Below are 17,014 nucleotides of genomic sequence, written 5' to 3'. Positions count from 1 at the left end.
GTGTGGGTTTATTTGAGAGTTTCTCTCTTCAATTTCTCATCAAATTAAAAATCTTATTAACTTCAATGGACTTTCCATCCGTATGGGGGTGAGTAGATAATGACTGAGTTATCATTTTTGAGTGAACTTATCCTTTAAAAGATTCAGAATCTGTTAAGTGGGGGGGGAAAGTTGGTAATCCATTATACCAATAATACAAAACAAGTCCTATCAACTAGATTGTGTCTAAACCTCCAAATTATGTTGATTTTTTTGTCCCTCATGACCTCTGCCTGATGTTCACACGGCATTTGTCAGTTGAAAATGTGTCAACATATAAGAATTTGACCTTCAGTCTCCACACTTCAGTGGAGGTTTCTTTCACACATCTAAAAAAGAAAAAAATATGTGACACCACTGACCTCTTGTGCTAATTTCAAAGCATTGCAATGTATCCATCCACATGAAAAGACTCTGGAATAACCTTCAGGTTCTCAATTATTTTGACAGATTATGTGCTCTTTTATCAGTCAAGGAAATTGAATGACAAACTTAACCAAAATCTCTCTCTTCTGCCTTTGTCCTCTCTCAGCCAACCCCCATATATACACACATGCATCTACAACCAAAATGTGAAATCTCACAATTATTCAGATACCTCCTATCAATTAGCCTACGTGATTACTCAAGCGTATCCGTATTTCTGTCCTCTTTTTTCTTTGTCTTAGTCTGTCTTGTTGCTTGTCAGTCACATATCTTGCTTTTGATTAACACCCAAAAAAGAATATAATCTATATATCAAGTTAAATATAAATTAAATACACCACATATGAAATGTCATACCAGAAACATATAAGACAAAAGTTATTTCCGTGCATGGCATACAAATGCGAATGCAATTTCAAAAGTAACTGCTGTTATATGTGTGCAGTAAATCATAGCTGAGCTTAGAGAAGCATCATACATACAGCCATGAACATCAGCATAAAAATAACCTAAAGGGTTCAGCTCCCCTGCAGAACAATGTCATGTTCATCATATAAGATCCAGTGTGATTCAGTTCAGAGGGTACTTCAGGTCTTGAACTGTGCTGTTATTGCCCCCCGCTGGGGTACATAAGGGAGCTTAAAACCCCTCGTCAGCAAATGAGAAGTGCTGATTGTGACACAAACGGAGCCTTCACCCCTCATGCTCAGTTAATTGTTTACCCGCTGAAGGCTGCCAGAGGTAAGAAAAGAACATAAACTCACACATACAATACAACAAAGGGCTTGCTCAGCGGTCTGTGAAACTGCACACTTAGACCTACTATTGCTGGGGAGATGTTTTAGTTCAGAGGTACCCCTTTTCTTCTCTTACCTCCTTTATCAGCTCACTGTATCTGTAGTGCGCTCAGTTAAAGCTGGCGGCGAGTGAAAAGATCGTAACATCAAAAGTTTAAGGATTAAAAAGGTTGAATAAAGGGTAAAAGAAGCTTTCAATTAGTAACAGAGCGAGACTTTGTTAACTTGCTGCCTGTGCTGCACTTGGAAAGATTAAAGGATGATGTGAAAGATGCTACAAAAGGAGAGAAAGAACTCAAACGAGGTACTTGACATCAGTCATGAAAATTAAAGATGCATTTCTGCAGAGAGAATCTCAGTCTGGAAGGATAATTTAAAAACGTGAAGGACCATCTCTCAGTCAGACTTTGTTCTCCTCACGTTTCAACAATAAAGTATTCTTCTTTTTTAAGTACAAAGTCATCTCACAGAATGACGATTAATTAAAAAAGTTTAGTAATGATGACAATGTACAGTTTGTTACGGTGTGTGTTATTGTGACAAAAAGTATAACTATAAAAGAATGGAATATGGATACAGGTTACACTTCACCCAGTTGAAACACTAATCCAGATCTAATACATATGAATAAGGGGATGTGATATGGTACACAAGCATTATTATGATAGAGGAGTGAAAAAGGCCCAGTGCTTCATTATGTGAACGCTGCCCTTTCTGCCCAAATGTCAAATAATCCGTGTTTGAATTCAGACTGTGAGGAGATTTCTACATGGAATACAACAGCGCTGAATATTAAGCTTGTTGTCTTTTATTTGGTATTCTGAAAAGATTAATAACCTATTAAGAAGAGTTTAGTCAATCAAACGCTGCAGGCTATTTTTACAGTCAACTTTACTGCAAAGAAACAAGTTTAACTTCACTATTTTAGTTTTAACTGCACTACATTTATTAGACAGCTGCTTAGTTTCTTCAGAATAGTATGTTGCGTTATAATGGATTAAACTACGCAGCAGCATATGAAGTAGTTAAATTAGTTCTACATTGTCCAACTAAAATGCTCAAGATGTTAATGCATCAATAATGATGGTCTGAGTATGTATTAATGAGTACTGTATTTGATATTTTGACAACATTTTCTTTCTAATACTTCTGTTTTTATACTTCGTATACTTCTGAATGTAGGATTTCTACTTGTAATGGAGTAGCCTTTTTAAAAATGTAGCCTCGTATTGCTCGGCTTCTTCCAGTGATGGAATGTAATTAAGTACATTTACTCAAGCACTGTACTCAAGTACAATTTTGAGGAAAACTTTTTACTCACTACAATCATTTGATAACTTTGGTACGAGTTACCTTATAGATTTCATGCAGCATTAGAGCCACATGAGTGCATGTTTAAATTAACTTATTTACATATACAAACAAACAAACAAACAAACAAAACACTGATTCCAATCACCAAAAAATGCTGAATATCGGATCTGATAATTGGCCTGGAAATCTTATTGTGTTAAAGATTTGTGCATATATAATATGTAAATATATGTATATTTTACTTGTACTTGCACTATTGCCCCTTTAGTTATTTTTTTGCTATAAAGTTACTTTTGATACTTCAGTACAATTAATATCAGACACTTTAAGACTTTTACTCAAGTAGTATTTGTATGAGTGACTTCTCACTTATACCAAAGTACAATTTTAACACAATATCTTAACTTTTACTCAAGTACGACTTTTGGTTACTTTATTTAACACTGAGTTAATGGTCTGAGTTTAATAACCCGCACCTCACAGTCTGGCTGTACCATGTGCTATATCAAAAGCACCCTTTGTAATTAGGCGGCCTGTTCTAACTGCCACTTCCGCTTTTCTGCTGCAACACTACTAGTTATATGTATAAATATATAGCTTACCTACAACCAGGTGTTAGGTCAGGAGGTCTCTGTGGAGGAGTAATGTAACATTAAAGTGAACTGTAGCTGTTACTAACTCATTCTGGATCAACTGTGGGCTTCAAACGTGTCTTCAGACCTCATGTGGAGTCTCCAGTCCTGCTGTGGACATCTTGAGACCAGGACAACACCTGCTGAACAGCTAACGCTAACTCTGCTGAGACACACCAGGCTAACTTCAGGCTAACTTCAAGCTAAGTCATTGATACTTTTACTAATATTTAAGATGATGTGTGTTCAGTTTTTTTTATTGTGTATTTCATATACAGTAGGCTGTAAGCGCTGGCTGATATTTACGCTATAAAACGTGCTTATTTGACATTTTTTGTGTGTTTGCTGCTGGTTGATAATTTCTGCTTTCAGCTGCTGTTATGTAGCTTTGAGATTTGCATTGATGATAAGTAGCTGAGATAATTTTATTATGGTGCTTGTGTGGCACAAGACACTTTCGTGTTGCTGATTTAAACTGAAGAAATGTGAATATTCATGCTTGAGTGTTATTAAGTCTTGTGGCTGAATTGGGTCGATGGTGACCTTGGTTGTGTAGGGGACACAGTACACATTATTGTTTCTCTATACTACAGGCTTATTGGCAATCTCAACCATTGACTGACACACAAAGGCTATTGGTATTCTATCAATACTCTTTCTTCACATGCCTCTTAAGCTGAGCTTCACTGTACACAAATATGTTGTTGCTTGTGTCAGCTCTTTATATCATCATATCTGGGTGATGCTGCTCACTCACACTCAGCTGCACTCATTGCCAACCTCAGACTGATCATGTTCTGTTTATCACGCCACTGAACTGCAGAAGATATTATCTGCTACAAGCACTGATTTTATTTTGTCAGGTAATATCTTTAAATCAATAATTAGCTGCTGCATAGCTAAGTACCAGGTATATTTGTGCATGTGTCCTGGTGTGAATGGCTACACTTCAGGTGGAGTCCACAGTGGGCTGGGTGACATGGCCTAAAAATTAATATCACAATATTTTTTAGGCTATATTGTGATACAATATGTTTCAATATTTTGACTTTTCCTCAAACATACCCTATACCTTGGCAAAAATATACAATATTACCACAATATTGTAGGGATGACTATTGGAACTGCAATTAAATATTAACACAATAAGAGTTCTGATAAATATTCATCAGAAATGTGGATATAATGACTAAATGGGTAAAGCCAAGCATTAGAACAGTCTGGTAAGTTGAGAAAATTGCATCATTTTACTGTAATGCAGCCTTTAAAACCAGGAAAAGACAACACTTATTATCGCGATATCAAGATATTCAAAATCTAAGACTTAATCTGACTCCCCATTATAGCTGGTGTTGGACTCTTGTGGTTTTATCTCCACTCTCCATGCTCAGCGCAGCTTGATGGAGGCCTACAATATGGAGGTCAGAGCCTTTAGATGCCTGTCTAATGTGAACACTGAGTTTCATGAAATTTCTCTTTTTTCCTCCTTCTACATGTCAGTAACCCCCTGCCAGGACTCCTGATTGCCCCGAGCTCTGTAATATCCTCATTTCTATTCTAGTGGTACATCTGCTTTATGTAGAGGATGAGGGACAATGGAAGGCTTGTCATGGCCATTCTGAATGAGAATAGCACTTAATTAAGTGCACATTTTAATAAGTTTGTGACTGTGGATATAAAAGTTTTGTCTGTAAAAGTTTTATATACATTAATGTCATTTTGTAGCAAATACTTGTGTAGTAGACACCATACAGTTACAGATAGTAACAGTGGTTATTCTGTAAATATGTCTGCATGAATTTTATTCAAAGGCAAAATCTGACAATTTACCTTTTCATTTCATTTTTAAAGCCCAAGTATTGTGCTTGCTATTATTAACAAGACTCTACAAGAGTCTACAGCCATGCTAGCACTGTTGTGAAGTTGTAATTAGGCACAGAGGTGCTTTGGCCTAAATTATAATGTGTGTATCATTATTCACAATCTTAGTTTAGATAACATAACATCAGAAGAGTACAGCTGGGGTCATGGGACTGTCATTAGTTTTGCAGGTATTTGGTCATAACAAAAAGTGAATCGATGATGGTGATTACAATTCATCATGTGGAGTACAGGAGTGTCAATACTTGTCGAGACATTTCACTCCAAACTACGAATGTGAACCTCATTTACTTTATTATTTATTTCATAATTACTTTTTTTTTAATACTGAACACCTAAGGGCTGCACAGATAACAGTGAAAAACTATTAAAAAAAAAATCTATTTAATTTTTGACATTTTCAAAGAACGACCCATCTAATTCAGAGAATTTAGTGCTGATTTAAAAGCCACTTTTAAGACTCCATGTGAAAAAACACAAGTCCTACCAGATGTGGCCCAGTACCGTACTCATCGCTGTTACCCCAGGTGCGGCCTTTTCATGTACTCTGCAGTTTGGAGCCTCAGGGGGTGCAATGCAGAGATGCTTTCTGACCTTGAAAGACTCTTGAGAGCTGCTTAAGATATCAGCATCTTTGAGTACTCCTCCCACTGTGGGATGCTCGCCTCCATAAGCTGTCTGTGTTTACTCTTGTGTCTGTTCATATGCATTCTCATTCAGAGTTTTCTCTGGCAAATAGTCCATGTTAGTGTCTGCCACATACCACACAGAGTTGAAGGGAAAGTAAACTGATATTGGTGTAGGGAAAGAGGAAGACCTCTCGACAATCAGGAAATACTGTAGACTAGACTGTGCAAATGGATGCCACTGAATATCAACAAACTGTCTGTGATGTTTGCTAACTCTGTTTTGCATATCAAACTCAGTGCAAATTCACCATTGTGATTCAAGTGGAGAAGAGAATTAGGAAAATGGAGGTAGAAAAGCAATGCACACAAGGCAGAGTGCATGAAAGGCAAGCACATGGAGATTAGGGATCAAGCCATTTCTGGAATATGGAGATAAGGCACCTTAAAACTACTTCTTGTGTATCAGGAGTGCCTTATCTGCATTTTTGCATACTAAGTTGCACCTGAGACAAAATAATTCAAAACATGTGTGGTTTTGACTACATATTTGTCTTTCTGTCTCCCTGCACTTTCATTTTATCTCTGGCAATGAGGCTGAAACCAGCCTGGAATTTTATGCTCCCCCTCTTTTCAGACCAAACCTTCTAACCTCTTGTGTCCACATTTCTCCAATCTGCTACAGCTTTACATGAATCGGTCTGTAGTCTAGAGAGCCTTTCTGGTAGAGGTTGTGCTTAGTGTAGTAAACTTAATTTCAAAGCTTTTTATTTCAATCGTATATTGATCCCCAACCCAATCGTCAGAGTAAATGTTGGCAAACCACAGATATGTAGAAACTTTATATTTCTTTATGTTGCAACTTCAACTTTCAATTTTATGTTGTGACAACATTGTCCTTTTGTTTTGGTCAGGTTTATGCACAAAACACATTTGGTTAGAGTTAGGAAAAGATCATGTTGTGGCTTAAAATACCTGCTTTGGTCGCCACAGACAGGGCTGGAGATGTCCCGACTTCCTGTCAAAAATACCAGTTTCTTGTCCCCACATATACGGCTGGTAATTCTCTGGAGTCCCAGTGGTGTCACACTTACAAATGTTGAAATGCAGTCTCGAACTGCGGTCACTAGCTTGACAGTCATCTCGCTCAACTACATGTAGGAAATAAACATGTAATGAACCATATTCATGCCAGTTTTAAATAGATTTGAGCAGTTTGGAGTTGTAATGCTGAACCTTGTGCACATCCAAATGAAATATGCCCGTATGCGGGCTGGTTTAATCAGGCTCTTACGGCCAAAATGACTCCACAACTTGAAGGAGGAACGGCCCTGGAGTGGCGAACCTCGTTCAGTCATGTAATTAAGAGTAGCAGGTCAGTTGTCAGAATAAAATGTTGGCATTTTACATTTCTGCAAACCACGGACGGTTACATTTTCATGTTTTATGCATGTCATAAAGAAACATCGCAAAACGAAGAAATGTCAGGTATCAGCAAATCAAACTTAAAGTTTCTGAATATCCATGGTTTGCAGAAACGTACACGGACAACATTTTTTTTGCTGACGAGGGACTAAGGAGTGATAGTTCATCTGTGTTCTTTTGGATATTTGGGGGTCTGAAAGTCATTGAAATGAGAAATGATCTGAAACATTTCTTTCTTTGCGGTCTAGTAGCTGCCTGTGTCTCTTGTGTCTTAAAGTTCAAGTTTATTTGACACATTTTAATGGAACAAAAGGTCATATATCAGACATCTTGCTGTTCATATTTTGCTCTTTTCCAAAGCTGATGTTTGAAATGGAAAAATAATTTCTAATAGAAAACTACCCCTCGCTCCTGTGTTTGTTTGAATTTCCCAAAATGTGAAAAGAAAAGGCAAATAATATGACACAGATTGAGGGAGACAAATAGACACGTTTGCATCTTTAATTAGATTTCCAGTGAAATGATGAATGTTTTTTGTTTTTGCTGAAGAAGAAAACAAGAAAGCTCTCTCAAACTCCTGAGTCAGAGTGCTCTTCACATCATGGTCAGTTCAGCCCAATAAATTCAAACTGAAGATTAATTACCAGCAATTTCTTCATAGACTGGAGATGAGAGTTTTTCCTCTATTTTCTATGCCATGAGAAACCCAGTTTTTGAATTGAACATCCATGTTTCTGATATGAACAGAAAAAAAAGAGTCCATTAAACCCAGCAGCTGTTGAGGGCAACATCTTTGAAAATTTGGCAGCTTAATGCTTCTGCTGGAATTAAAATGGCTCAATGATATGACAGATTGTTTAACTGTGAATTTTAAATCTGTAGTGAAAACATGTACTGCGTGACTCAGGCTGAGAGAGCACTTGTCGGTGCCAGACGAGCTGTAGCCCAGCACTGCAATGTCAGAGAGAGGGCAAAAGCAAATAAAAACCAGAGTTCTGTTAGTATGGAGATAGAGAGCACTCCAATGAGAGTGGTTGACGTTAACACAAAAAGGTCTGCACATAATGCTCCAAATATTAACACATCCACACAAATAATGACGAATGAAAAAGCATTTTAGCATACACAGATGCAGAATATCTTGGCCTGTATTTGTATATATGTGTGTATGTGTTATGCAGGGCTGGGACCAATGAAATCTATTAAATCACTAAATCTTTTTCCTCATGCGCTGTTTAACTTTTGCATGCCTATCACCTCTGCGAACAACTGGTTTTAAACCAGTCTACACTAGCTGCGATGCTCAGCGGTGATGTTTGCTGACATTCACAGGCTGATGTCAGCTTAGGACACTGCTGTGATTGGCTGAGCAGTGAGCCATGGCATGACTTTGCGATGTTTCCTTGGATTGCTGCCATATTGGGAAAATTACACCTGAAATGTGACCACATTTTTAAAAGTGCGGACACATTAAGAAACTGGCATAGCAGCGGTGTAGAAAGTCAAAAGCTCAATACTCTGGCCTCAGAATATTTCTCAGGTTGACGCATTTTAATTTTCCTTCATCATCAGAGCCTTTTACAAAACATGTCAACCAGATAAATCCAATGGTGAACTGAGGCTAGAGTGCTTTTGCACTGTCATTGTCCCAGTTTAGATGTTGCATAAGAACATTTTCTTTGATAAATATTGAATAGAGTATTTAAAATGTGACATTTATAATTAAAGGGGTCTTAGGGGTAATAATTTAGTAATGTATTTCAATAAAGTTGGGAGGGGGGGGCGGTCAAATTCAAAGCAGAAGATGGAAACGTATTCTGACATTTAGACTAGTATTGCTGGGTTCAAATAGGATCCTGTTTACAAGTAAAGTCTGTATGAATGCTCCCCTCTCGTGGTATTCACAACCTCGCACATTTAAACTTTTCTGAAAACAATGAATTCATGAGTTGTTATGTATTTGCTGACATTTTTGGAAATGGCAAAGGTGGAAGTTGGAACCTAGTTTTTGGTTGATGATAAGTTAATATATATAACATATATAATGTTAGTCCTATAGAGTTTGTTCTTTGTAATTTGATGTCTTTGAGGAAATTGTTAATATTCCAAATGGCCTTTTGTATTATTTTGCCTTTGCATTTCCTGCATTTGGTTACCTGCTTGTTATCTTAGCTATCTTAATTGTTAGCCTCCAGGTCTTTTATACCCAGTTGTCTAGCAGTGGTGTTCTCACTAGAGCACCAAGCAGATCGTGTACACTACTTCCCATGTTGTAACCACAAGTTTACAAGTTCCATTTGATGGCTGCGCACTAGTCACGAGTCAAGCCAAAGCTGAGATAACCCTGATGACATCATTAGGGTTACTTTTGAATCAGACTTTGGAAGAAAATTTGACTTTTGTCCTAATTTGTTTATTTCTTAACATGGCTTTTCTGCCCAGCCCCAATGTTGTGTGTGTGTGTGTGTGTGTGTGTGTGTGTGTGTGTGTGTGTGTGTTCAGCCTGCTGTCCAGCGGTAGACTCAGCTGTTGCTCTCCACAATTAACCAGTCGTATTGCGACGGTCTCAGACACAGACACATACTCGGTACTCTGGCCTTTTAACTAGCTGACACCTGACAGGGGCAGCAGATGGCTGTTAAAACACCTTAAACTCCTGACAGATCTGTTTAATTTGGAGAACTCTGGTCCTCAGACTGGATCACAGCCCAGCGAAAGGGAGAGGTGGCGGAAGCTCGTTTGGCTGCCATTAAGAAAAGCCAAGAGTGTTTGGCAGATAGTGAGAGCAGCTGGCACTGTTGACAGGGGCCGACTAAGTGGCCTGAACCTTCTGCAAAGGAGCAGGAGGGATCAATAGGGCAGCTCCTACACTACAGGGGTAGGAGCACTTGGATGGCTGTTACATCCCTCTTGACATCATGATTCATACTAGAATGACAGAACGAGAGAAGAAATTGGGGGATGAAGGAGATGAACAATTACTTTTGCTTCAACAGAAAAGCCGAAAGAGGAAAATTACACACAACACATTTGCATGTTTTCTTTTTTTTTTCATGGAAAACACACCCACACGCACACACACACACACACACACACTCGCACACAAAATAAGCATATTATACTTTTTTTTCCTTTTACCAAAACATGAAGCTCAGCTCCTCGAACCGAAGATACATTTCTAGAGAGATAATACATTCATTCCAAGCGATGGCGATGAAGATTACAATATCTTGATAGAATAGACAAACAGATTAATTACTTCATGGCTAAAACCTGAGTTATTCCAAAGTATTTCCATATGAAACTGCACAACAATGCACATCAAAAATAAATGATGCATCATTATTCTCATATGGAGTATTATTTGCATGACTAAAGCTATGCTAATATATTCATGTAATATATATACACACATCGACATATGGGTTATTTATGTATATGTATGTCTCTGGGGGACTGAGATTATCTGAGAGGTCCAGTCAAAACACAGAACCACATTGTGACAGAATGAATTTTGGCGATATTTTTTTTTTCTGAAGCACATCAGCTTCAAAAAGTTACAACAGAGGTGTGACTAAAATGATGTTTCGTTTTTACACATTTGAATTTTTGATTCTCCTTTTTGCTTTCAAACTCGAGGCAAAGAGAGTTGGTGTCTAAGACAGTCCAGTTGTCTCTCCTTTTCCCTCGTTTTTTTCTTTTACGTGTATTTTTCGGCCCTTTTTGTTAGTCTCTGACTCTGAAAATGACGGGGAGCCGAGGCACAGCTTATTCTAGTTTTGTCCTCAGCCTCCTTGTCCCGCCATCCTTCTTCCTCCTCTCCCAGTCCTCTCCCGGATGATAGCAGGTTCAGCTGTTTATATTGAGTTGACAGGTCGAGCACTACAGTTGAGCAATGTTCAGTCGTTGGATCAGTTTTATCAGGTTCCTCGTGGCACTGGAGGGCTCCACTGCACCCGGCATTTAGGTTTCTTCGTCACAAAAAATCCTCATAGTCCAAGAGTTTGGAGTGCTGGCGTGTCTTCCAAAGTCGGTAGAGGCGGAAGTCGAAGTACAACTCAATCATCTCTTTGCCTTGATTAGTAAATGAAACAGGAAAGTTTGAGTCAAGCATTTATAGGAAGCAGAATCACTTTGCTAAAATAGAAGTGGAAATAAAAAATCTTGCCCTCATAGTGTTCTGGAATAACAAAGAAAAACATGCAACACATAACATGAAAACAGAAGGTTTTCTGATTAGCATTGAATTTGAATGCTGCTCCTCACTGTCCTGTGAAGGACCTTGGACCAATCAAGTTTTGTTTGTGCTTAATATGCTACTAGTTTGTATTTCCAAGTAAGAGAAAACAAAATTACTTCACTGATAATGTATCTGACTAAATCTAGTTGAGCAACAAAAGCACTTGGGTTAAAGGTAGAAAGAAGTGTTTTTTTAAAGGTCACACTTGCTATGAGCAGATTTTGTATGATAATAATTGTTTGGAGATGCATTGATTGTTGACATTTTGCAATTTTACAACTATGTTTAACAGCATGTTTTTGATGTTGATGAAAAAACATACCTTTAACTGTGTTTTGTTAACCTTCAAACATATCTACTGTTGAGAGGAGTAAATAAACATAACTTCTCTAGACTAGGATGACTTGTATGGGACTAAAGTTGAATGTTGTTTGATTTGAGGATGACTTTTGAGTCCGCTGTTCCTTTGCTGCCAACATTGTAAGGTGTAAATTGTATATCATTGATGGTGCAGAGGTTAGGGGCTCTAATGGTCAGGAAGCAGGAGGTTTACAGTAGTTATTGGTGCAGCAGCAGTACAGGAGGGGAGAGTGAACATGTCTCTGCAGAAACCTTGAATTAAAGTGAGGAGCTAAAGAAGAGGAAATCTGGCTCTGGGCGAAAAAGACAAAAGTTTCTAGTTGTTCCTGGAGCTGAGAACAGGCTTTTGGAACAATGATTATGTTGAGGAGAGAGTACTGTATGTCCCTACTCCCACCTGCAGCTAAGGAGGAGAACAGTGGCTCTCAAGAAAGAGCAAAGTAACATGACTACTTTCTCTCTTATGGTGGGTGTTGTGCACAAACTGGAGCGTGAAGTCTATATGATATGGATCAACTGCATTAAAAATAGCAAATTCACACAGAGATAGGAACCATTGTATCAAAACACCAAGCGATGATAAGGATGAGCGAGAGCAAGTAAGTGTACAAGAACAGGATACACATATTTGAAATGAGAAAAACACAGCACGTGACTGGATGCAACATACGCATCTATAAGGTGCTATGCATGCGTGTGTCGGTGTGAACTGCATTTTTGGGTGTGTTTTAATGCTCGTTCAGACCCACCCTGTGCCGACAGCTCCAGCGGCGACTCAAACTCGACAGAATAAGGCCTCATCAGATTCTTCAGTTTCTGGAACAGCTGTTGGGCCGAGATAAGAAAGCAGACACCAATTAATCCTACTGCTTTTGGATACACTCGCAGCAGGGGAGTCTGCATCTTCAGACACAAAACACACACACACATACAAACAAATAAACATAGACGAGAACGGCAATGAATCCAGCTCATTACTGCCGAAGAGATGTATGCATTTTCTTTCCTGAGCAGGAAATGAGATTGCAAGTTGCTGAGGTGTTCATTTTTCCTGCTTGTCTTCATATAACCTATCTGCCTCTGAGCTTGTTAAAGGTTGAGAGTAGGACCCCAGTCTCTATCTGAGTCCCATGCTCAGGAAATTAAAAGACAGAAGATTGAAATCAAACTGTGAACTTTGAAAATGAGAAGGATTTCAAATGCTAGTTGATATTTTGCATTTGTAGGCTTGTGTTTTTGTGTCCTATCACAATATGACATTTAGAAGTGAAATTAGTCATTTCACCGCAAACAATTAAGTAATTCATCATACAAAAAATATTATATTTTATTCTTATTATTTTCTTTTTTATTATTTTACCGCGAAACAAATCTTGTGGAGATTATAAATCTCTTTTTTAAGAGTCCTGGCCAAGAGAGGCAGCATCACAGTTAGACGGTTGAAGACAGAAAAACGAACATAACAATTAAAGTGAGACAGACAACAAATTGCTGAGTCGTAATATCGTAACATACAAAACAATTACAGCCAGATGTCATATTTTCCAAGTCATTTAGAATCACTTTAAATGCATCCAGTTAGACCATTTAAAAAATTTGAAGCATTTGCGGGTTCCAGCTCCTAAAACGTGAATTTGCTGTTTTTTTCCTCAGTGTTATATGATTGTAGATGGAATACACTGGGTTTTTTGACTGTTGGTTGGACAAAACAGACTTGACAACATCTGTTTGGACACTGGGAATTTTTCAAACTAAACCATTTTTCAATCAATCTGAAGAAAAAATAGAAAATAATCATTAGATACAGCTGGAGAAAGGTGATCTGGCCAATAAACAATATCACACACAAGTTAAAAATGTCCTGTAGACCCGTGTTTTTCAGACTTTTTACACCATGTACCACCTCAGAAAAAATAAGGTTCTCCTAATAGTACCACTATTATGACTAACGTAAAAAAAAACAGTAGCATGGGGCTACTCTATTCAGCTTACTCTTTTGCGCCACAAGTAAGAGGACATTAAATGACGCGATCTCTATGAGTCACCTAAAAAATCGATTGTACTCATCAGAACGCCTGCCTGAGATGGATTCCTAATTATACAATAATAACGTCTAATTGGAGAGTTACCGTGACCTCCTCTGTAGTTTCTTGCCACATTATGCACATGAAAAATTAAAGCACACTGATTTCTTGCTTGAATTTACTCATTAGGGATCTGGACACCCCACGCCCTCCGTCCGAGAAATCAAAGGCCAAATGCCCCTTTGTTTTATATTTTATGATGTTAAAATTGAGGTGTTACAGAAAAAGCAGTGCTTCTTTGTGTTTGCATCCCTTTGAAAAAAGATAAAAGAAGATGGCTGGATGCCAGACATCGAGGAGAGAGCGGCTGGGGAGATGCAGGCGGTGTGGCTTGTCTGTAGCGGCGAGAGAGCTAGAGGCAAATAACACATCTCAAATAATGTGTTGCAAGTTCCTCTGTGTCCTGGGTGGCTTTTTACAAGCTCTCAGTGGCCGTTGTTGCCAACAATGATGCAGATTTAGCTTGAAAATCTCTGGATGAAAACTGGGTCAGGCTGCCTCTTCGACCTGCTCACCTGCTCTTCTCCATCCTGAGCCTTTGTTTTCACTCCTGCATCCTCCAGATCTGCTTTTGTTGTGCTTATCAAGCTAGACCCCTTTGATATTTTGAGTGATTATACTAATCATGCATTAACCATTGTGTTTTAACTTTCAAAACAGAGAGGGGGTGGTTTAATTTACCTCTCCGTTAAAGGGAACCCACTCTACCAGGGCTGCCAGCTCAGTCAATATTTATAAGCTTAAATGTGTACTTTAGCACATTATATCAGGATTGAAGTTCCCCCATGCACATCTGCACATATTCACATGTAGTACGACTCTGTATGAAGTTAGAGTATGCGATTTGAGATTTCAGCAAGCCAGGAACCTTTAGCTCAACACATTGCTTTGGTATTAGAAATATCGTCCTGTCTGTTACTGTTGTGTGTTTTGCGTGTGTTTGTTTTGTGCTGTCTGGAGTGCAGAATTTGGCAACAGTTAAACCTACTGTTTAAAAATGGATTGAACAGGGATCCAAGTTGACACCATTTAATCTCTGGCAAACAGAGGCAGACTGGGAGTAATGTGTTCTGGTGATGATGTAATGTTTGTCTCTGTGAGGAGGTTACTGTATATGATTGAAAAGCCACATAAAACAAAAATCAAATGATTAGTACAACACAATGCCAAAAGTGTGTTTTCTAGGGGTGTTTATCACGGTTTGGGCTGGGTTTGAGTTAAGAAAGAACACAGCCGCCAACCAATGAAAGTCTGGTGTGAGTACTAGATGTATTAGTACTAGACAGTGGTTTACATATACTGTGACACTGGTTCTCAAATGGGGGTTGCAGTAAAGTGATTTAAAATTCTGATCTTATCAGACTTGTTCTAAAACCTGCCTTTACCAACTTAGTCATCATATCCACAAAAGTGATGATTATTTATCCAAATTCTCATTGTGTTCATATTTTGTGAGTACCGATCTCTTAAATAATTTTGCAATATTGATAATTTTCAGCACATTCTTTTAAGGCCACATTCTTCTCCTGTTTCAACATCACTAAGCCCCCAGTGCACAGAGTAAATAAGGAAATACTTCTTCTCAGTTTGCGTAAGACCTTAATGGCCCGCAGAGAGCCCTGACCTCCATCTTTGGGATAAGCTGTAATGCCTGGCCTTATCGCCTGACATCAGTGGTCCCCCTCGCTAATGCTCCTGTGGCTGAGTGTCAGCAAAATCCCTGCAGCCAACTTCCCAAATCTTGTGGAATGACTATCTGAAGAGTGGATGCCTTTGTAGAAGAATATAATGTGCTGGATGTGATGTTCAACTGTCCACATACTTTTGGCCATGTAATGTGGTTGCCAGTGGAGAACAGGTGTGTAGTTGGCCCAAATGACAAGCACTGATAACAAAGAGGTACAAGCAAAATCAGATTACTTCTGTTTTCTGACTGAGGTTGGATAGAGACCTCATGTGAAAATACCACTCTGGGATCTTGGTACTGATCCAGCCCCCTAAAAAAAGAGAAACACCAATTCTGTTGTTTTGGATTCAAGCTCTCTTGAAACTGCTGCTTGTGTTTGTGTGTAGGGGTGGAGATATCACTGATGTGCAGTCTGTTCTGCACACTGCCAGACTGTCCATCAACCCCAGAGAGATCCATTTTATATAACAAAGCATTTTGGCAGACATGACTGGAACAGACAGTTAGGTCAGACAAACACCGCTGGCTATGGTGTGCGTCTGTGTGTGCATGTGTGAGTGTGTCAGCCAGCTTGTTTGTGGCTGTGTTTTGATTTTATTTTTTTATTTTTTGGGGATGTGTCTTTGTGGTTATGTGTATTATTATTTGTTCGTGTCAGGTGGAGAGAGGTGCAGCACCACCCAGCATGTGTGCTCCTTCGCTATATTCACTCGCATTACAGAGGGAGCGAGAGAGAGAGATAATTTTCTCTCGAGTGGAGACAGACAGAGAGAGAAACTGGCAGGAGGATAATATGGTGATTATCAGACGGACAGAGATCCCAAACAGACACAGTGCAAGCATAAATATGAAAGCAGAGGGCAGCAGTGAGAGAAGTGAGACAAAAATCTGCACCTTGAGCATCCTAGGTTATCAAAGACTGTGAGGCACATAATTGTTTAGGTTTTGAACATGTAAATCAACAGAGAGCTTGTTAAGAATGAATTGGAATTGAACTCATGTGTTACAGTGTGCGACGGTCCCACCTGGGTAGTCATTGATTTATTGTTCAGCATCAAATTTCACCTTTCCAGATCTGTTGCACATTATCTGTCTGCACTCCACAGTAATTGTATTTCCAGTCTATCATTCAATTTGTATTGTGCAGAGTGACTAAGTGACTAAGTTTGCCTTCTGTCACAACAAAATATGTGATTACTGTTGTGCAATCATTGATAGCCAAAGTAATTGTTTGCAGTACATTCTATCATGCACTGTGATAAAAGATTGGCAATCGTGGTGAGAATAAAGTTTGCAGTTACGTTGCTAATGGGCCTTATCAACAGTCAAGAACTTAGATTCCCACATTTGTTTCATTTCACATTAGTGTCTATTTGCCCCAAATAGCCAGATTACTTTACTGTACATTAGCCATAAGATAGCGAGCAATGAAACACACATGGTGTATATTTGAATTAAATTGAGCCTCTCATTGAACTCAGCACTCACCAGTTGGCAGTGAAC

At 38.7% G+C, this 17,014-nt stretch overlaps 1 protein-coding gene across 1 annotated transcript in view; it reads right to left on the bottom strand.

Moving 5' to 3' along the window:
- Positions 1-7,627: 7,627 nt before the first annotated feature.
- Positions 7,628-17,014, bottom strand: part of nsmfa (NMDA receptor synaptonuclear signaling and neuronal migration factor a) — a 50,119-nt gene continuing 40,732 nt past the window's right edge. Inside the window, exons 14-15 of the mRNA XM_084383673.1 lie at positions 12,490-12,565; positions 7,628-11,214 (exon numbers count right to left, since the gene is read on the bottom strand). Of these exons, the coding sequence (XP_084239799.1) occupies positions 11,117-11,214; positions 12,490-12,565 (174 nt within the window). The 3' untranslated portion in view covers positions 7,628-11,116. The remainder of the gene's footprint in view (positions 11,215-12,489; positions 12,566-17,014) is intronic.

This window comes from Pagrus pagrus (assembly GCF_965226575.1).
Source record: "Pagrus pagrus genome assembly, chromosome: 19".
Lineage (NCBI taxonomy): Eukaryota > Metazoa > Chordata > Actinopteri > Spariformes > Sparidae > Pagrus > Pagrus pagrus.
The sequence above is the reverse complement of the archived record's forward strand: the minus strand, read 5'-3'. Positions and strand labels throughout refer to the sequence as shown.